The sequence below is a fragment of the Antedon mediterranea genome, chromosome 4 (assembly GCF_964355755.1).
Source record: "Antedon mediterranea chromosome 4, ecAntMedi1.1, whole genome shotgun sequence".
NCBI classification, from domain to species: domain Eukaryota; kingdom Metazoa; phylum Echinodermata; class Crinoidea; order Comatulida; family Antedonidae; genus Antedon; species Antedon mediterranea.
Genome location: NC_092673.1, coordinates 558,259 through 581,915, shown reverse-complemented (window position 1 = coordinate 581,915; position 23,657 = coordinate 558,259). Strand labels below are relative to the sequence as shown.

At 34.1% G+C, this 23,657-nt stretch overlaps 3 protein-coding genes across 3 annotated transcripts; 1 reads left to right on the top strand and 2 right to left on the bottom strand.

The window, feature by feature from the left end:
* Positions 1 to 146: 146 nt before the first annotated feature.
* Positions 147 to 3,111, bottom strand: LOC140048141 (probable G-protein coupled receptor No18). The gene has a single exon (XM_072093188.1). It carries the CDS (start codon positions 2,798 to 2,800, stop codon positions 1,607 to 1,609), a length of 1,194 nt encoding a protein of 397 aa, XP_071949289.1. The 5' UTR covers positions 2,801 to 3,111; the 3' UTR covers positions 147 to 1,606.
* A 6,118-nt stretch (positions 3,112 to 9,229) lies between these two features.
* Positions 9,230 to 10,588, top strand: LOC140046625 (probable G-protein coupled receptor No18). The gene has a single exon (XM_072091320.1). The coding sequence runs from the start codon at positions 9,314 to 9,316 to the stop codon at positions 10,586 to 10,588; it is 1,275 nt and encodes a 424-aa protein (XP_071947421.1). The 5' UTR covers positions 9,230 to 9,313.
* Positions 10,589 to 12,431: 1,843 nt separating this feature from the next.
* LOC140047494 (uncharacterized) lies at positions 12,432 to 23,271 on the bottom strand. The gene is made up of 2 exons (XM_072092537.1): positions 21,759 to 23,271; positions 12,432 to 14,217 (listed from the first exon to the last, which is right to left on the bottom strand). Exons 1-2 carry the CDS (start codon positions 22,497 to 22,499, stop codon positions 14,206 to 14,208), a joined length of 753 nt encoding a protein of 250 aa, XP_071948638.1. The 5' UTR covers positions 22,500 to 23,271; the 3' UTR covers positions 12,432 to 14,205.
* Between the last annotated feature and the right edge of the window lie 386 nt (positions 23,272 to 23,657).

Sequence of the window (23,657 nt, the reverse complement as noted above, 5' to 3'; positions counted from 1 at the left end):
ATCACTATCATATTAGGGCACATCACACTTTTTTTGTAAAACTAGTTTGATAGTGTAGACAGAGTTTTAGATAACTTGATTGTGTGACAATTTTAATATTTCCCAACATTATAGTACGGAAGATAAATTTGTGGTTATATTTAATAATGTGAATAGGAGACTGGATTCAGCAGTAATAATCATGATAGTCTGACATATTAAAGCCTATTATTTTGCCCATTGTTTCTTTCTGCAATTTAACCTACCCCCAACTATTCTATTTTGAAATTCAGTTTCTGTCATCTTGAGGTTATGAGCATTGGTTGTTTGGCGAAGGCTGTGTAGTCGCCAGTAAGTACTTCTGACATTCGATAGACTGAGTGTATTGTGCACTTGGAATCTACCTCCCACTATGCCCTGCTTAAACATTCAATGGGACAGATTAATAAATAATTACGAAGCGATTGTTGTTAGTATCTCTTAAGAATTTTACAAGCAGCGTGATCTACATATTATTTGAGATAAGCAGTTGATACCAAACATTATATTAATGTGAGCGAAAACATTGATTCATACTTTACAATGCAAATAGAAGTCCTAACCAAGTTTTGTGATCTATGCAACTTACCGCAAGGGTGGGCTATTGCATGTATCAAGTCCTAACTAAGTTTTGTGATCTATGCAACTTACGCAAGGGTGGGCTATTGCATGTATCACAAAACGTATTTAGGACATACCCCTCCCCTCACAATAGATGCAATCAAAATTTACAAAACATCGATATAATTATACACAATCAATCATTTATTCATGTTTCTTCAAACTGAATTATAATTAATGTAAATAAACGTTAACTTATGTATATAGGCTAAGACACACTTTTTATGAAGAATAATTTAATTTTCTTTATAAAAAGTGTGCTTGAAAGGGCAAACTATGACTCGATATCAGGATTTAATACTTAAGCATCCTATAATTAAGTACGAACTAATTTTGTGATAAAATATACATCGTTGAAGACAAATAAGTTTCTTATTGTATTATTTAAAGCAGACATGATACGTAAACATTTAACTTTTTAACCTTAATATCCACGTTCGAGATACAATATTACGTTTTTATATTTTATAGCGTACGGTAAACAACAATATGCCTATATAACTCATCACCACCAATGCTATGTAACTAGACCCATATGATTAACTGTATTATGAAATTAATACAGTACGGTAGTATACTAATGTTACTACTTATATGTACGAACATTCTTTCTTCTTTTTCCAAACTAACTTTTACAATAATCGTTTTATGTACACATGTTGTTTTTAGTTTCGGACTGTCGCGGACACGCATTTTCACACGCACGTTAAATTATGAGATTTATTTGCCAGCCTCCAATATACATACTACACTACTGTCAAATATTTAATGTTCTCATAAAATATAGAAATGTATTTCAAATAAATTAATTGCCCTATACACCGGGATTAATCTCTGTCTATAGCCTACTCGACCCAACCAAGGGTCGTACCCGAGTCTAGCAGGCCCAACAAGATTTCTACCGGGGGACTAAGCTAGTCCTAACTCAGCATTAGGGACTTCTTAAAAGTCAGAGATAATAATATTGTTAAACTTTATTTTCATTTGAGTCATTTGGAATTGATCCATTGCTACCAAAGCGGTATTTTTTAAAAAGCAGGCGTTTGAATGCTTTTCTAAAAGGTCTGTTCAAGAAAGCATAGATAACTGGGTTGACGACACTATTTGCATATCCCAGCCAAAGAACCAAAGACAGCAATGTCGAAGAGAACTCACACTTCAAACAAAATACCTCTAGTACGTAAGTTGTTGCAAAAGGTACCCAACATAAGATAAACACGCCGATGACCACGACAACGGTTTTTAAGGCTTTCCAATCTCGAGATTTCAATAAAATTAAACCTGTATCCGATGAAATTACAGAAAGAGCTCTTCTGACTGTTCTTTTGGGTAAACTGTCTTTAGTGTCAATTGTTTGTGTATTACCAACTTGTGGATGCTCTATTTGGTGAAACACGTCTGTTATGATGGAGACATGTCGATTTGGTTGGAGTTCAATGACGTCTGTCTGACCACTGTTCCTTCCAGGTTTACGTACATTTTCTTGTATACTAATACGTCTTGCCTGACGTCTAGCCACAGAAAATATACGACAGTAAAGAAAAACTGAAATTGAGATTGGAATGAAAAAAGACGCAGCACTCGAATACAATCTAAACGGTTTACTATTTGAGTAGGTACACTGTTCTTCGGATACAGTGACGGTTTCTGGCAGAAGAACCCACAACAACTGCGTCATTGCAAGAGCGGACGAAAAGATCCAAACAAACATTATCATCAGTCGATAACGTCTAAAGGACATCGATGACGTGTATCTGAGAGGAGTCAAGATCGCCCAGTAACGATCAAGACTGACGGCACATAGGCTTAGAGTTGATGCCGTGCAGCACATGATGTCTAAGGAAGACCAGATGTAGCACATGACAGTCCCTAACACCCACCTTCCAAACGCGATTAACGTAATTGCAAACGGTATGATCACAACGCATACAAGAAGATCTGCGCATGCCAGACTAACGATGAACCAATTTGTTGCCGTTCTAAGTTTACACGTTTTACAAACGGCAACAATGACGAGAACATTTCCAAGTAATCCGGTAATTGCCAGTAAACACAGACATAATGTTAAGACAATTGTAAAAAAAGGGCTCATTCCATTTTCTTCCTCCACAGTGGTTTGAGATGCATTATTCCAAACACTTACTGTACTCATAATATCCATGGTGGTCTCGACTGAATTACAAATGTACAAACAACCACAATATAAGTTTGTTAGGCATATACTTATGTTATATATGCAAGTTGATGGTAAATAGACGTGTGATAAGTCAATTACATTTGTAAAATAAAAGAAATGTTTGTCGATATTGTCCAATCAAGATCCTTCCATTTTTAGATGAATAAACCTGTCTTAAAAACTCCTTCCAACGTTTCTTCATATTATATTTCCATTCGAATTGAAATAATTGATAAAATATCAGCTTCCTATAGTATAATCTACCACCAAATATATATATATATATTTAGCAGAGGCACTCCGTCATCTCGTGATTCGTGTTTTCTCCACAAAACATCTAAGATTTCAGCAACCAATCGGAACCAATGTTTCTTAGCAACATAGCAACCAACTTCGACGGGGATAGATCGGAATTAAAACTGTTTTTAAAATGCCTTAACTAAAGGCGCTAGTCATAAATCACAAGACTATTTTATGTCAAAAGGCATGTATTACTTTGTTTAAGATCGGAGCATCAGAGAGAAGTTGAGCAGTGATAAACGAGTGTTCAGAGAGATGTATTTGACTTAACACCACATGTTATGTGCTCACAGGTGGTAGTATAACTTTTACATTCTCATAATATTCTTATAATTACACATAGATTCTTCGAAGAAACTCGTTAATAAGCTAGAGTGACTCAATATCATTGGGCATTATTTCAAACTTTGAAAGAACGCTATACCGGGATGTCGATGACACAGATTTAGATTAGAATTTATAAATACACAAATAACAAAACGACAAAAATACAGATGACACAGATTTAGAATGTTGTAAATACACCACAAACTGTTTGTAAACGACAAAAATACTTTTTAACAAAACCCCAAAGTTTAAATGTCACATATTAATATTGGTCATATCACATTACTTGAATGTTACGGATATTTTTGGGAGATTTATTGTCCCTTGTGAATTTGGAAAAATGGAAGTGAATTTATAATAAAGTGAAATGAAAAATATATGTACCACAAACCTATAAAAAATAGATGTACCACAAACCTATAAAAAATAGATGTACCACAAACCTATAAAAAATACCTTTTATCTTTTAAGTTATACTTTTGCAAACTGTAGCCTATTATGTGGGTTTTTTCTAAAGACAAATAGATAAATTGTCTAAGCTTTTAATTGTGTTCGTATTATCTATGAACCAGTATAGATTCCTTTATTTAAATTAAAACAACATTTGTCATGTTCTAAACAATATTTATGTTATTTTTCATATTTCCTTCTTCATGTTTCTCTAAGATAAAATGTAATATTAATTTACAGAGTTACAATGTATACCATTCCTCGCGTCAATTATACTACAAAGAAACATAAGGTCACTGGCGGTATATATAATACCTACTAATGTTTTCTTAATGTGATCAATCATGTCTTCAGCAAATGTTTTAGTAATATTATCCTCCAAAATATCATAGGTTATTTTAATAATTTTATGACTTTGTTTAAATATTTCGTCGAGTAAAACTTAAAGCGTCATTATACTGATTTGGATACAGATACGTGACGAAATGTAAATAATATAAACATTAATGTTATTGTTGCAATTATACTACGTCACATCTAATCTGCTATAAATAACATACTCTGGAGAACACATAGTATATGTGGTCGACTGTGGCATGGGAAAATATGTGTTGCTTTATGACTTAAGTGACGACTTTAACCCGTAACCACATCTTTCAATGTAGGCCTATTTTTATTTTATATTATTTTTACCGTATTTTATGTTTTTTTTGGAAGAATACAGTACATACATGAAAGAAATGCCAGTCTTTACATTTATAATAACTGGTTATACAACATTAAAATTGACAACATTACAGTACGTTTTCATTTGGGCTAAGTCATTATTCACAATAGTTAGTACCACCATTTGTGGAAATGATGCAACATCGGTGGCGATATTGATTTTTACGTCACCTTAAATTAAATTTACAAAATAAATCCACAAGATGAAACATAATAAATTAAGAATTAACACATTCATGGAGTTAATAAGTTCCAGTCAGCCTGATAAGTTGCTATTGATATATCTTAAGAAAACCCCGACGTTAATTTCTGAAACTGTCAGCCCATGGTCAATCTGAGAAGCGTAGTTTCCTAGTAACAAATTAACGCGCTCATTGGATCTTTACTATTGTACGTTACTGTACTGTTGTACAATGAACTATTAGAAAGAAATAATTAGAGCTGAAATGAATAAATATTTTTCCAACCAATTATGAAATATATTTTGTTTCTTACTGTTTTTATTCATTGCACGCGGATGCGGACCTGGACAGTCTTTGGATCGATGAGAAATAATTATTTTATTGAAAGGAGAAATATAGGTCCTTTCTTCACCAATTAAAACAATTAATTGCCAGAGTCTACACGACAAAATTGTTTTTATTTCGTTTCGCATTTAAGGCACGTAGCTAACTCGTTTTCCCAACAAAGGGCCAACGGGACGTTGATTTTAATATCACTTTTTAGTTCCGCAATTAGGTAATCGGATTGGTTCCCAAACCTTAACTGGTTACTGACCATGATTTATGAATGTCTTTCTAATCTAAGTCTTTGTCTATGTAGAGCATCTTGTGTATATGTTTGTCTTATATGTTCTAGTGCAGTATATGGAGAGCCATCTCGATAGTGCTTTGCACTCATGGCAATCCTCAGGGTGCTGCACCGCTGTGTTGTCATGTATGTTTGCCTGAAAATTAAATAAAATAAAATAAAATAAAATAAAATAATAAATCCTAACATTACTATTATTTGTTATACTGTTACTGTGATCAGTATGTTGTATTATTAATAACATTGTGTAACTCAAGGACAATAATAACGACAAAATAGACCTATGATTGGTCAGTACTTGTCCAGTTGGTCAGCCATAATATCATTATCCGTTTTTGATTACGGCCTTGGTTGCGACAAACCGTTAAATTAGATGCCACGAAAATCCTTACATCTCAGTAGTCATTCTGAATGCATCATTATGGTTAAGTCTGATTTACCAACGATAGGCCTAGCGGTATAGTAGCATCATTAAATGTGAGCATTGTACGGCGTCGGTGATCCGGCGGCGGTACACGTCTGCTGATTTGGAGAGGTTTATTATAAATATCACTGGCCTAGGCATTAATATGTTTAAAATTGTCAACTTGATACTAAGGTAGGCCCTCAATTTTAATTTTAATTTATTAAATTATTATCAAAAATGTTAGGGTCTACAGTGCTATATTGTAGGCCTATATCAACAATAATGATCATCGTTATCAGTGTGATCACGTGTGAGGCCGGGAAATTCGAAAGGGAAGAGCTTATTTACGTTCGTGAATCTAATAACAATAAAAAATATTGAACAATTTTTGTATCAACAGATACTAGGCCTAAACATTGGCATGAAGATTACAAGAACAATTTAAGCCATGACTATAACCATTATAGGATGGTAATACTAACTGCAACTATTATTCTGAAATAGGTCTTATTTTTACTTTTTACGTATATAGTTTAGTATTCAGTAAATATTTTATATTGTTTGTTTCCCGGTCTATAATACTACTAGGACGCGACGCAAGAACGTAAGTAACGCTCTGTCAGTTGACCAGTGACAACAAGCGAGTACGGTTCGAATAAACCTGTATTATCCTAGCATTGCTCATTATAAACATTTAGGCGTAATTTTGGAAACTTAAGCGCATCATACAAAGTGTATACAGTGGAAGGTTGTCATTTATTATTGTTTATTTATAATGAAATCATCTTCAAAATAAGGACCTCAACTAGAATGGTTTCTAATTATAAGACGGATTCTTGTCATGATATTACTACGTACGCTATAACTTATGAAAAAGAAAACGGACTAGGGTTCCTAATAAGTAATTTAATTGACATTAGACTAGACAGAAGTTAAAAAAAAATAAATAGGCTCATCATCTTTCAGATGTTAACAACACGTACTATACTGACGCCTATCGTTATCAAATACTATTTCTCCTAGCTGTCAAATCATAATCAAGACATTCGAGAATCATTATGCTCCAATTTACCGTGCATTTTCCTCGCCTTCAAAATCTGCCGTGTAAATAATTTCTTGAGAATAGCAGAGCGCGTCTATTAATTGTGACTCGTGCAATTTGCAAGGCAATTAAGCCTATTCTATCTATCGATAAACTAAATCTCGCAGCTGCGTGCATTCTGTGTCCAATGTCATTGGTCATGTCGTTTACAGAAACACTAACTCCTTAAGCAAATGAAAAGTTAATTAATCAATACAATTTATAACTTGTGTTTTATCTTATCTTTTAGTTCTACATTGTCAAATGTAGATCATGTACAGGCCCTATATTGTACGGTACTATACGGCAGAGGTTGGCTCTTGGGAATAGGGGTTTCCCACAAAAAATAGGGGGAAATCCATTAAAATGTTTGCAACATCACATATTCTCTTCATATGTATCATGAAAGGCAATATTGTTACTAACTAAACATCAAATTAATAAGTTGCTTATCAATTCTTACATCACACAAGAATAAACACAGTAAGAAAATAGGTACAATATTGTTACTAACTAAACATCAAATTAATAAGTTGCTTATAAACTCTTACATCACACAAGAATAAACACAGTAAGAAAATACGGTACGTTTTTCTAATATGGCATATTTTTACCAATTTTATGAAGAATAAAAACAGTGTTAGTATAGCCAACCACTTTACTCCCGCGTGAGTCTCGATTGGTTGATGTAGGCTTAGATGGTGATAATGACTTATTCATTTTTCCGCACAATATTTAATGTTAATATTAATAAAACGTGTAGAAGCACAAACAAAGCAACAACACACTTGTTGTATAATGTCCACTTTATGTCTAATGAATCAATAGACACTACTTATACCTTATCACTTTGCTATGATATTCGTTATAAGTATCACTTAACTAATAAGCATCCACGTGCTTAGAAATAAAGCCAAGTTAAACAAGGCTAAAATAAAGTGTTTGGACTAAACGTTTGTATGTTATTAGTTAATGCAAAGCTGATTGATATAAATCGTAAATAAATTGATAAAGCCAACTTTTAATATTTAACCGTAATGACGATTTTAATTATAAACTTAAAACGATACTGGTTGATATTACATTACATTTCATCTTTCGGAAAAAAGACAACATTCTCTATAGCTCAAGAACAAATTACAAGTGTCTACATTATTATAAATATAAAGAAAATAAAAATAAACCGACACCAAATAGTCACGTGGTTATACAATAGCTTAATCCATCTACCATGTAGATTGGATGATGGAAGAGCAAAATCATAAATGCATTTAGTGACCATATTGTATGTCTTCCCTAACCTGCACAAAATGCCATACACCGCCTTACGCACGCTGTAGTTTATGGAATGAGCAAATATTATTATCATCGTTATAATATTGTATCAACACACAATATTTAAATTTGCTACCATCGTTACATAATAATGTCAATTGTTGCTGGTCCGTGGTTTAGCATCGTTACATTCTGTTGTCAGAGGTTTACCATCATAAATTAACAATGTCATCTGCCTTGACTTCTTAGCATCGTTACATCTGCTGTCGGGGGTTTACCACCATAAATTAACAATGTTATTTGCCTTGACTTCTTACCATCGTTATAACTCCTCATTACTTGAAACACTTAATTAACAAGACACTCATTTCTAATAAGCTACCCAACACGGATGTTACGATTACAGGTAACGAGTTTAAAGATTACGTAAATAATGATCAAAAGTATTTAGGGATTACACAGCCAATGTCAAGTATTCACTTGCTGTAGAGCGTGACACAGGTTACAGTAATTGGACCTGTTACATAACACATTCACTTAACACTACAATTAATTGGAAACTATATTATTTCTTTAAATAGGTATATGATTGGGATCGTCATCAGGTGCCAGTAAAATTTATATTACAAAATATTGGCCTGATTTGGATCATCAGAGGCCACAAGACTAATTAGCACTTCGTTGAGAAGTTTCTCTGATTTTATCCAGTAGGAGAATTATTTATAAAATCTCGAAACAAGAAAGCAACAACGCATTTCTTCCAAAAGCATTCCAGAATGAAGGGCGTTTTTCGATAACACAACGCATATAGCTGTTATACTTTGAATTTGTTGGAAAGGAAGTTATATATTGCTATTAGTTGAACAATATTAATTCTAAAGATATTTCAGTATATTCGTAACGTAGTTAATTGGTAACGCAGTATATTGATACCGCAGTATATTGGTAACGCAGTATATTGGTAACGCAGTATTGGTAACGCAGTATTGGTAACGCAGTATTATTGATAACGCAGTATATTGGTAACGCAGTATTGGTAACGCAGTATATTGGTAACGCCGTATATTGATACCGTAACGCCGTATATTGATAACGCAATATTTTGACGCAATATTATTACAGGATGACGGAATTCTTCAATTTTACAGCTACGACTACAGAGCCGGACGAGAGATGGACGTGGGACAGTTACAAGATCGGACTGATCACTCTCACGTTATCTATTATTATCATTACAACAATTATCGGTAACATTCTTGTTATTGTGTCCATTGTTACGCAACGAGCATTACAAACTGTTCAAAACTATTTTATCGTTTCGCTTGCCGCTGCCGATTTGACGGTTGCTGTTTTTGTTCTTCCGATAAGTGTGTATTATTACTTAATAGGATATTGGCCGATGAGTTTTACAGTATGTGACCTATGGCGTACGTTAGATGTATGTTTATGTACAGCGTCTATTTTAAACCTTTGTGCAATAGCTTTAGATCGATATTGGGCGATTACTGATTCCATCAATTACGCCGCAAAACGAACGCGTTGCCGCGTACTGACCGCGATAGCGGTAGTTTGGATAGTGAGTATCCTAGTCTCTGTGCCGCCGTTATTTTGGTTAGATGACCACGAACGCTATTCATACGATAACATAGAAGACGCACAGTGCAATCTGTCAGATGAAAAAATATACATAATTCTGTCGTCGTTGAGTTCTTTCTTTTTACCGTTTTTACTAATGAGCATAGTTTATTTACGAATATACTGGGCCGCGCGGATAAGTTTAAGATTGAAGACAAATACAATTAAGAAGAATTCTATTCGTAAAAAGGAGGAGTGTGAAACACACTTTTCTGAACAAAGTGAAATGGAATTAACAGATCTTCAAAGTTATAGTCCAATCAAGAAAGCTTCAGTAAAGCGAGCAAACTTTCAATCTTCAAAAAACACCAGTTTTTCGAAATCTCGTGAGCGTCGATCGTTAGAGCCTTTATACGTAGCGGTGGATGAAAACGAAAAAACATCAAGTCAGATACAACAAGGAGTCGTTCGAGTAGGAGAAGTGTGGAGTTTGATCGACCAACATAAACAACAACAGCAAAAGATTAACTTGAAGAAAGAAAGAAAAGCGGCTCGAACACTTGGTATTATCGTAGGATGTTTCAGTATCTGTTGGTTTCCTTTTTTTCTTATGTACGTCATCCTGCCTTTTTGTTCATCTTGTTCAGTTAGCCCACAGTTAGTTCAATTCATCACGTGGGTGGGTTACATCAACAGTATGCTCAACCCAATTATCTATACCATTTTTAATCGCGATTTTAGACAAGCATTTGCAAAAATTCTATTTGGTCGTTGTAAACGGTGCAGGCAATCTACAAAACAAGGCCGGCTGGCTCGATTTTGAATTACAGAATTATTTCGTCCATTTTTTAAATGCTATTTTGCTGTTAGAAAGTCTTATATAGTAACGACAGCAAGTTTAAGCAACTTTAAAGACATTAATTCACAATTTTGTCACAAATTTTAATAATTCAGTCATTGTACCACCACGACCACCAACCACAAATGACAAAATTGTTTTAATAAACCGTGTTTACACGACCGTCTATTTATATAACTCACTGCGGGCTCTCGCACCTCATCCGCATTATAGTTCCGTTTTCTATAAATATTCATATTATTTTCAGGTGTACGAATTGTAACAATTATTATTAACGTTCTATTGATATTCAGTTCACATTTACCAGGTCGCAAGGCCGTGCAATTAGATTGTTTTGTGACACTATATGTTTGTAGTGGAAGGTAATCTACTTATGATATTTGTGTTAAAAGTGCATATTATTATTATTTTTCATAAAGTATTGTGTCTAATTTCATAAGTACGGTGAAAAAATAAAATTAAAACTTTGAAAACCTGGCTTTACTTTTACTATTGATTCATCATTCGTTCGTTCATTCATTCGTTCGTTCGTTAGATCGTTCGTTCGTTCGTTCGTTCGTTCATTCGTCGTTCGTTCGTTCGTTCATTCGTCGTTCGTTTGTTCGTTTATTCGTCGTTCGTTTGTTTGTTTATTCGTCGTTCGTTCGTTCGTTCATTCGTCTTTCGTTCGTTCATTCGTTAGATCGTTCGTTCATTCATTCATTCGTCGTTCGTTCGTTCGTTAGATCGTTCGTTCGTTCGTTCGTTCATTCATTCATTCGTCGTTTCGTTCGTTCGTTCATTCGTTTGTTCGTTCATTCATTCGTCGTTTCGTTCGTTCGTTCATTCATTCGTTCATTCGTTCTTTTGTTCATAAGTTCATTCAGTTTATTATGTTGCTCATAATACTGCAACACATGGCATAATCAAAATAATGTTAGTAATATTACATAAAAGATCTCTAGTACGATAATTATATACAATAGTTCTAATTAGGCGAGTAAACATATTTCCGTTGTCCTAATGAAGAATCCTAAAATATTCGGCCTGTGACCTATTGTTTATTAATTACATTAATTACGTGTGTCCTTGTATGTTTTGTGTAACAGGCTTTAACTACTGAATACATTGATGAAAGTAGCGAATTATATAGAAAATCAATTCCGGTTGACAATGTTTTGAATTTAAAATGTATGGATATGGTAACAGTAAAAATAAACGCAGGAATTAACCAGCTTAAGCTTGGTTCCCACTAGGACGCAACGCAAAGACGTAATTTGGTCTTTTAAGCGTGGTTCCCACTAGCGACGCAACACAAGGACGTAACGCAACGCAAGTGAATTGACCAATCACAAGCGATGGCTTATTCGCTTGTGATTGCTAACTGTCTATAACTTCGCTTGTCATTGGTTAAAACGCTTGCGTTGCATTTACGTCCTTGCGTTACGTTCTAGTGGGAACCAAGCTTCACAAGCGATGAATTATTCGAACTGCGTTTGTCATTGGTCAACTAGCTTGCGTTACGTTTACGTCAGTGCGCTGCGTCTTAGTGCAACCAACGCAACGACGTGCGCAAAGCGCAAACGAGACAGTTCGGACGACCCATCGCATTATGATTGGTCAACATTACTTGGGAACCACATTGCTTGCGTTTAGTGTGTGCGCGCCATTCAATTCCGTACGTCTAGTTAGAATCCAGCGTTATGTCGCAAACCTGTCGTTCAAAAAATATTAACATTAACTAGATATAAAAAATCTTTTCGGTTACTCGACGTCAAATAGTGAAGTGTTGCTGCATGAATAACGATACATAGCCATTATATTTCAGATGTTCTTTTATTCTAGCATCGATGCACTAATAATTTAAGCAGTGCAATTACATCGAGTTGAACTGAATTACGTTACGTAAAAGCATAAGAATTTAAAACTTGAATAAATTACGTTGTAAAAATCTTAATATTGCAGAATTTGTTAAGTAGTTATTAGTCCTCAAGGGCTCACGGGTCGATAAGCACCCGATCATTACAGTAAAGACAAAACCCTGTACGAGTCCAATTATATAAAATTACAATCAATGATGACTAGTAACAAGATTTACAAAATACGTGTAAAAGTTCAATGACATCAGTTTTTAGAGGGCGGTATATCAATAATTAACTTTAGTCATTATACAATCATCAAATTAATATTATAATTCAACTACTGACCATGAACATACTAACAGTAGCGAGAATTTGCAACGAATCAAAGGAATAAAAAGTAGGATCTACAGCCTATTCTTACTAATTAGTAAAGGCCAGAGTAATACAACCGTTTTGAACGTTTTGGAACAACGTTCTAACTAAATGAGTTGTGAACAACGAACATCAGTAAAAATCCTGACGTAATCAGAAATTTGTACTAAGCAATAATGTATAAAAAAAATCGATGTGAATGTTATGCAATATCTTTTTCAATAGATCAAATCTGATACCAGTGCAATTACCTTAACGACGACGTAAGGGGCGCACCTTTAATTTACTAGCATACTCAGTCTACTACTCAGTAGTACTAAGCCTACACATATAATTAGATAATCTATTATGAATTTTAGACATTTACACAACAATTTTAACTAAATCTATTATTTGCACAAAGTATAAACTTAAGTGTTGATTACGCTGATTTCATTAAGGTACATATTGCATTAAACCTAAAATAACTAATAGGATCAGTGTAGAAACATTTAATTTGAGTGGAAAAACAATCGTAGGTCCACAATTTTTTTAAAAATACGATAATGTAAGAATATAGAGCAAGATATATATGTGGTTTGCAAATAATTAAGGGATTTTAAACCCGAGGACAACGTGGTAAGCAAAAGGGAGAGATCTTTTGAAATATGTAAATTTGCTGCATGTCATGCGCAGTAGGACGGAAGTCACCATTGTAGAAGATATAGGACGGAAATAAAACTAAATAATCATCATTTTCCAAAGAATTCTAAAACCTTTGATGACAATTAATAGTAAGGACGAGTAAAAGAAGGGCCACGTTCTTCAGACGTTCAACGACGACCAAAATTTAGTGGGACGGATATTGAAAACATAGTTTGAAAAAAGCATAATGGAGAGCCATAAAACCACCATGCAGAGAAACAATTGACGCGCGCGTACCCAAAATTGACCATTATCATCAGCATTTAGACACGCGCGTCAAATGTTGCGGTTCTGGTGTGTTATACATGACATCACACGTACGCAACGGGCTTGGCTAATAACATATGATGGATTCTTTAAAAAATACCAATTACGATATACTATTAAATCAAATATTAATTTTAAAAAGTCATGGAGGGAAGATAAATAGTGTACTATAATATGATGTAATTTTGATGATATAAATAAATAAAATATAACTAAAGACTTTGATAATAAATTAACTAAGTTTGCAGACATTAAATATACTGTACATATTCAATACTGTAATAAAACGATATAATTTACAACAAATGTTACAATTAGCACTTCAAGTATAGGGACGGAATTTGAGAGACCAAGTCGACGACCCTTCGCTTCATGTACTTCATGACACTAATCTTGCATACCGCCCTCTATTAACCATCACAGATCCGTCTGCAAAAAAAAAAAAAATCAATACGGTGATATAGAAATAAATGTACAATAATGGAGATAAGAAAACGAATATACAAGCAGTAGGCCTATAATGATAAAAATATTTATTCAAAACAGTACGATTTCACGAATATTACTAAATATGGAACGAATTCTCTCTGACTAAATGTAATGATTAAATTCCGTAAAAATTGGTTAAGTCTGTAATTTTATTTTACACAAAAAAATTACGAACTAGACCAGAATTTATAACAAATTCATTTACTTAAAAAAGTTAACATGTAAGAGTGATCGATAGAGGGCGAAATCAGCAGAAACGTACCTTTGCTAATTCGTTACTGAAAATTATAATTTAACTGCGAACAAAGAGGAGGAGGCAATCACGGTACTTAATTCATGCATTGTGGCTTGATGCAGCTGGCTATGTGCTTCATTGTATTCAGAGCAACTTTGGTTAATAATTGTATTTAATTGAATGGCCAGGCTGATTAATTAGCGATAGTAAAGCAATTCAAGAAACTGGTGCATTTATCGAGTAAAATTTGAAGATTAAGCCTACAGTTTAATTAATTATGATACAAAATTATCGCATATTTTCGAGTGATTTTATGAAGAAATATTATTACAATTTACCGAATTATCAATCAGTGAATATATTCATGATATTATTGGCAAATCAAACATTAAGATGGCCGAATCATTCTCGACAAAAAAAAAGAACTTAATATCGTCAAGCTTGAATGATTCCAAACAGAGCATGACGTAAACGTATGTGATCACAAAGCGTGACGAAATTACTTGGAACATCTGGATATTTTTCTGTAACCAATGGCAACTAATGGTACACCTTTGTAAGGCAATAGATTCAAATTGTATGCGACGAATTTTGATGTGTGTAATATCAATGATTATCTATAACACGCGACAAATACGTTATTATAAGACGACTCTTTATACTTCGCATGCTAAGGACATTTTCTTCTTTATTTTCGCCGACAGACAATAGCTGTAACAATCATGGCGCCAAAACAGGTGTGCGCATCATATTGTATCAAATATAATTTCAAGATAGAAAGAATTAGTTCATTAGTAATAGTATGAATGATGGCTGAAATTCAAAAGATTGTGATATGAAATTAAAGAAGATCGTCGGAAAACGTAAATGGGACCTCGTTACGGCCAGAGAAAGTAGATTAATTAATGATTAATAATCATTGTATTAATTACCATATTAATTAGTTTCAGTATGGTACGGCACCGATAATCTAACCAAAACATGAAAACATTTGCATCTGGTTATAGTATATAGATAGTACAGTATTCTACTGGTTTATTCACGAATTCTATCTTAGAAACCAAAACGGTCCTTTAAGTTCATCAGACCAACAATAACAATAACAATAACAATAACATCATAATATTATATAATCATTGTATTATAATTACCATATTAATTAGTTTCACTAATTATATGTAATTTAATTACATTGTAATTTAAATGTTGATAGGTGAGATGCTACATTACGGTATTGGGTTCGATCACTTTCAACGCACGTACGCCTAGACATCCATCATTACACATTAATATACTTTATAAAAAAAAAGCGTAGATTCTCGCAATCATTCTTATTTATATCGTACGTGTCACGTGATTGAGGGAGAACCAATGTCGGGTTACGTACCCAGATGTACGTAGAGCCGCTTGGTGTGAAATATTAACAAGCCATAAATACTTCAATTTCCATAATTGTGAAATATGAGTAAATGTAGTCAGTAAAAATAAATTAAACTACACACTACAGATGTTGATTGTTTGAGACACCATCTGGTGCGCATATACCCTCCAGGGGGGCTATCACGTCTGCCAAACTCAAAAACAACATGTAGCAATATAACTACAATATGTTTACGATCCCCTCAGCACCAATTTCAACTGCATATTTTATTACCCTAATTGTGTGCGGCTAGAAAAACCATGTAATGTAACTTGTTAAACACAAGTCCGTTTTACAGATACGTTTTGAAAATAATGTACAAAATAAAAGACACACTATCAAAGAAGTGGTCGCAACTAAATTGGAATGTTAGCAGTCAAATTGGACTAACATCCAAACCGACGGAATAAAGAACCATATAACACACAAAAACAGTAGTGTGACCTACTCATGTCAGATAAAGCCCCGAAGGATCGCAGACTAATAATATCATATCTTCCTCTTACCGAACACTATCACAGCCTAAAGCACGGGACAGCAGGTGGGAGTATGATCAAGTCCATTTTAGTCATAACTTATGCATTAAAAAGTGAATGTTCAGTCAAAGTGACACGCAAATATTAACTATGGAATTACACGCGTTTCTATTGAATTATACAGAGTCATAGGCCTACATTATTTAGTTCGTACACCTCACTCATTTGTTACCAGTAAGGTTTATAAGAGGCGATTTACAATACTTTCACTCGTCCCTGATGGAAATTTTAGAGGAAACGTTACAAGAACAGAACTGTAAAATAATGGCAAAATGTCAATCAATGTCAGAATGTTCGCCTTGATTGTTCGCCTTGATCGTTCCCCTTGAACTAACTACCATGGTATGACGGGGGTGGGTACCCCTTCACGCAACTGTTTACAGACCTTCTCCGTACCCATCAATCAAGAAAACCCAATTCACCGTGAATCATCACAATTGAACCTCGCGCAGATTATATTTTTGCCGTGTCGCTCACATCATTTTCAGGCAACAGATGAAATATTGAAAAACATGATCTACACTTTCATATGCAGCGGTTCATTCATCCATAATAGAATTCAGAGACAAATTATGACGGTATTTTCACACCACACTATTCTCCTCTCAATAATTACTTTTTGGGTCAATGATAACGAACAGGACGCAATATATTATACGTAAGAACTTTGCGCAAGCGTAAAACCAATGACGCATATCGTAGTGCCGATTGGGTTGTTGTAAGGATTTGTGTGACGTAGCGACTCTTAATAAAAATCCGACAGAAAATAAAAACACATCAAAGGGTTAAAGATTGATATCGAGGCAGCACGTACACTGATGCTAACAACATAGGCGTACTTAAGTCTAGATATGCAGATGTATACTAATTACATTATCGCCAAAATACGCACATTCGCACCTCAAAAGATATACGGTACACTGTAGTATGTATTTCTGTAATTACAAGCCCGTTTCAAACCCAATATTTATTTGCGCCAAATCCCCGCGGCCGGTTGTGTTTCACTACTTAAAAACACCGAAGACACGATCTTTTGCCCTGAACGGAAATAAGAATTATGCAAATTAAAAACGTGCCAGATTCTATGTGTGCAATATAATGGTCGTGTAATTAACCCACCGGGTTTATTGCTGTTTAATATCAATGTAGTAGTTATTAACAGCACTTGATATAGGTTTTTCGATGTTTGACAGTTCTGGAATTAACCGAGCCAGCAGACGTGCGAAGTACTTCCGAATGACTCAAGCCCTGTTGTATATCCACAATTATGGACGGGGCGCGAAGCTGTCAAACACGCCCAGAGGAGTTTTCGAAAGCTATCGAAACGAATGCAAGGCAGGGAGGGGGAAGTGGTGTTGATAGGTTTCGTGATTGTCAGGGGAAGGCTTAGGTGACAGTGCGTACGTGCTTAAGACACTTCTACCACAAGGATTGGGTTGTTCGCAGATCAAAGACAACTATTTCTTCGACGCGAAAATCAAGGGCTTGTATGCCTAACTCATTCGGTTTGTATGCGACATCAAGCGTTGAGTATTGTACGCGTATGTTCATTACGCTTGACGCGTTTATGACGTTGAGCGTGTAAACGCATTACGTTTGGATAAAGGCAACGTAAAAGTAACCGGAGTCCATTTTGTTCGTTTAAAATGGTCACAGGTGAATTATGAATGACGGAAAATTGCCTACTCTTCTAAGACGATTGTTATGAAATATCTTGTATTGTAATTATATATATTTTTGTATTAATTTAATAAGAAAAAAAGGTATTTTAGATCTTAAAACTACCGTATTTATATATATTTGTTAGGATACGGGAATATTAAGGTTTTTTTGGAGAGTAGAGGACGTTTCGCCTTCATTTCTTTAACTTTTCGTTTTAACCTTTGGCCTACGGTTATCGAACTTAAAGGACTTATATTTCTTGGAATACACAATACACCCTAAGCGCACGTTTTCGCCGTGCAGTTATGGTATATGATGGGAAATTCTAAAATACCTATGCCCTCAAGTCAAACTGCCAAGTGACAACATTTTCAGAGGCATCATATAATTACAAACCACCCTAAACATGCTGGTTCTGCCTATAGCATCAGACGGTTATGTGTCGGTTTGATCATTTGTGATAGTGGCAACACACAATTAACGCGCGCGTATACATTACAATGTCAATTAAACGTGCGCGTATACATGTTGATGATTATGAATTTTACACGCGCGCGTCATAATGGTATAGCATCGCTAAATTAAAAAAATTAATAATATTAAAGACTGTCTATGAAAATAGGCTAATGATAGTTTGATTTCCCTGATTTGCTAGGCCAATATTTCGATACTTCAAGCAAGACAACAAGATGATGATCTATCAATGTATTTGGTTTGTCATTATTAATTAGTTTATGGGTATTGACAAATTAAATATCAAGAAATCAATTAAAATGTTTTAAATAAATAAAAGTCCACAATATATTTTCCGTAGTAATATTAATGATATGCCTAACCCATCATGTAAGAAGCAGCCAACGATTGAACATCCGTGATACAGACAGTACAGCATTTCAATTTGGTTATTATTAGCACACTCAGCAGATCACTGTAGTACACCATATGACATTCAGTTATTTATTATGTTAGTCTGAAGGCTTAAATTCATTCAAATATAGATGTATTATAATTTATGTTAAGTTATGAATATAGTATAAAAATTATATTGTTGAAATCAAGTTATCACGGTACATTATTAAATTTATTGATATTATATTGCCTTTAATTCAATTTTATTGACTCTTTATGTTGCTTTATGTACCCAGTCCAGTCACTATCATTTGTTAATTTAATACAACACAGCTATATTACTATTTGTTTTAGGCCTAAGTACGGATATGTTTTAAGCATATTGAAGTAATTTTCAAAGATCAAAGTTCTATAATTTCGCACAATCATTAAGTCATTCAGTTCAATTATAAAAACCTCATTATTCTATATTAAACTTTATTTGAATTTCATTATCTATTAAATTGGTTCAAAGTTTAAATATTCATACAGTAGCGACAAATGTTAAGTTAGGTTTAAATAAGACACACAGCTGAGGATTACGATTATAATATAAGACAGACTCATCTTCTAAGAAATTTAAGTTTATTCGTATGTTTTAAAATAATTAACCATCGATTTATTTACTATATCTAATACAGTACTAAATACAGTAATGAATATGCAAATGAGGGAATGGTTTGAATACACAGGTGGTAGAATGTAAATATACACTCAAGAAGATTAGTACTTCTGCTGAAAAAAGATTAAACGTTAACGGTCTTTCTTCGTAATTATTATAAGTATAATGACATAATAATAAAATATTAAATAAGTATAGAGGCATGGAAATATACATCTAATATCACTCACGTTTAAAACATTTGCATGATTCAATTTTGTTTTTTTTTAAACCATGATTACTTTTTCGAATTGCACTTTGAATAGGTCATCAATTAATAAAAATGTTTTGTTAGGAATACGCCTCTTTGCACAGCTGGTATGTAAATACAATGCTAATAAAACAATTGTTTTGTATACACTAATACAGATAAAAGTAAAATCACACAATTTTGTATTCAATTTCTTTGTATTCAATGTTTTAACTGTTCCTGAATCATCTAAATCTATATATTATCTGTTTTTTGGGGGAAACACTTTACTCACTCACTTTATTCAGTTACCATTATCAAGTATGAAAGTGTATTGACCTATACTCCATATTACTATAATTCTATTTTGTTCATGGTTTTATTTCTTTTTTTAAATTTTTTTTCTACACTTTTTAAAAATATACATTTTGGAAAAAAATTAAATGAAACACAGTGGAGAAAGTAGAACAAACCTAACGTGACCTTTCTATCTTTGTTTGGACAAATAAATAGGTTTAGGCCTAATACTCCAAAAAGCGGAATTCTATTGTTAACGTCGTTTGTGTTGGTATAAAGAACAACAATAGAACATGGTTTCCGGTAAGTGTGGTCGATTTCGAATAAAAAAAAAAATTAATAAATCCATGTATCAAAATTATAATTCTAAGTTCACATTGAGTGAGTGTTATTGCATTAGTCGAGCACTATATTTATAGAAGTGTTCAGGTGATACATATCGTGTATATTGGAGTTCACTACTATATCTATATGATTCAATATTCTAGTGTAAGACCACGCTAAGCAACACCAATATAATTATCCGAATATAATTTATAAGAAGGTTTGAAATATTACAAAAAATATTTTTTAATTCTTAATTTTTATAATCTATTGAGATTATTATTATTATGATAAGTTAACAAACGTTTCATAACTAAACAACTTTTTTTTATTAAACATGCAATATATTTTGTAATAGATAACATAACAAAAAATATGCAGAAAATAATATATATCGAGATTCTGTAATTGTTCTTTATGTAACATTGAATGAATAAAGGCGGTACTTTTAAAAAATCTATTGAGAAATGGACATTATTGAGGCAACCACCGATTACTGGTTCTGACCATAATACGTCGTACTACTGTACACTCCATGAGGCCTGGGCTTATATCACGCATTACGCTATATAAGGATATTAATCAAATTCAAAATTTTCTTAGGCCTATACTTGATAAACAATACGTTTATTTTCTAAAGCATCAAATGTTGTAATTATCAATAGACACTCATTAAATTTCCATTATTAATATTCATGATTTACTGATGTAAAGATCGATCCGATCGACAGATATCTGACTTGAATAGTTAGATCGAACTTTGCGCTAACTAAACGTCAAAGGTTTTGAAATAATGTTTTGCAAAGCAATAATATAGGACACACAAATCCAGTGGAATGAGTTTAGTAACAAGCAAAATACTGGTTAAACCTATTTAACATAATTTAGGCAAATTTTTTTCATTACTACGAATTGAAATTTCGACAGAACCGTTAGTAAACTAAATAGGTCTACCGTTAAAATATGTGGGTTTTGTTTTTTTTATTACTGGGAACGGTTTTTTTAGAATTTCACGAAGGTGTTTTTGTTACCATCATTAAGTCCGATATCCCTAATTCGTTTCAGTAAATTATCAATTTAATATTTTGGCAAACTGGACGATATATTTACTAAACTAAACATGTGACAACTGGAGCATTATGTATATGTCCTTATTTACGCACACTTTTTATGTTCTTTCTCACTGCTCAGTACAACACGAAGAAGCACAAAAAGAGGAGTTTTTTTTCGTGGTAGGCCTACTACCAATAATTGTGACTATAACTTACCTTTCTTCGTTTAGATCTGCCTTCGGCCTGTAATGTTTTCGTACAAAGTTCAACACACTCCTCAAAACTTATGTCATCGTTAGAGTCCGTAGTAGTAGCACAATCAACATCTGCTAGACGAGAAAGTGCTAAAATATAGCAACATGCTATTTTTAATATGGCCAATTTCGACAGTTTTTGGTTATGAGAATACGACGGTACGGCTCTGCGCAGTCCTTCGAACGCCGCACTGATCGTGTGTACACGGTTTCGTTCACGTGCGTTGGCGACGATTCGTCTCGAACGACTTAAATTTTTATAAGAACGAGTGTGTTTTTTCCTGGGTGTCTTTACGGGTGTATCTTCTCCAGCACTAAACGAGTAATCAATAGGAGAATGTTGTTGTAGTTCAGTTGGACTTGGACTCGGGCTGGGAAAAGGGTTCCCCTGTATCGGTGTATGCGTCTCGATAGAAGAAGCCATCGAAGTATTTAAACTAAGTTCATTGTCAGAGTCTGCTTCGTCGGCGGAGCATGGTCCTTGTGACACGATATGGTCTGCTGTATCTTCTATGACTGGCTTGTCGGAATCCGAGGTGTTAATTCGTTTAGGCTCTCTCTGCTTCCGTTTATTTTTCCTGCTTGATCCAGATTTCATCGGCCTAGGCAAATTCATCTCGTCCGGTGAATTTTCCCATCCCGTTTCAACCCACTCATCGCTTGCCACATGATCACGGGTTGACTCTGTCTCTGTTCCGTTCATGGGTGGTACAAGGGGTATTTATATCGAACGAGAAATCAAAATAGCGCTTTGTTCTACAGAGTCAAGGAGAGAATTCGTATTATTCTGTTGAGTGTAAAGTGTTTGTGGTTAAGTTGCTACGCTTGAGCGATATTGTCTTTGAATGCGCCCAGATGTTCAATAGTCAAGCTCGATTGAATTGCATGCATAGACGATGAATACAAACGGCATGCGAAGATCTGTTTCTCTCTAGTTGATTAAACGATTGTTATCGAAGGCTTAGCAGCGCACACAAATTACAATTTCAAATTAAAATCGGTATATGCATGATAACTGTTGCCTTGTCGATCGTGTTTCACAGCTACGCTTCTCCCAGCCGCTTTTATTTATTCAGCCCGCTCAAATTAACCTCACACCTGGCTCGTACAAAACGCCAACCAGCTCACCACCCGGCTACTTAACGCTCTTCCTAATATTAACAACACGTTCAAATTTCATATCCCAGGCGATATTATTCTTCTTTCACAATCCACGAATATGAATTACAATAAATTCCAGATAAGGCGGGGTTTTTTTTCCCAACTGTAGACCTATATAATATATAATATTATTAATCGATAACGTGTAGTATAACTGTATTAACATCGATAACGTAATGAAAAATGGTATTATCACCTCACATCACCGTTACAATCGCGAACATGTTTCGATTATACGTTAATATTAACGCCTCTGTTAGTAATCTGAACAGCGTAATTTCGTTGTACATCCGGATATACCGACGCTACTTCTTACCACCTGTGTGCCTGCTAATCAGATAGAATTATTCACAAAGGACGTGTATATTGCGAATATTTTGAGTCGCCTATGTAAACACCAGCGCCAGGTTGCAGTGTATTCATCTATTGAATTCGCTGCTTAATCGATGAACGTTGAGATTTTTAATAAACTTCTCCCGCCGCATCTAGCGTTACCACTCTTAAACAATATTTCATCATAATTGATGGTAACGCAAACTCATTTAGAATGACGGGAAAATCGTTGATGAGCATTGTGAACGGCCACTGAACTGTCGCGTTATTTAGCGTTTTAAATCAGGCGCTCGAAATCAGACTAAACTAACGTACTTGATATAACCATGAGGAAGTAAAATGAACTTCCTTTATGATAATTATAACA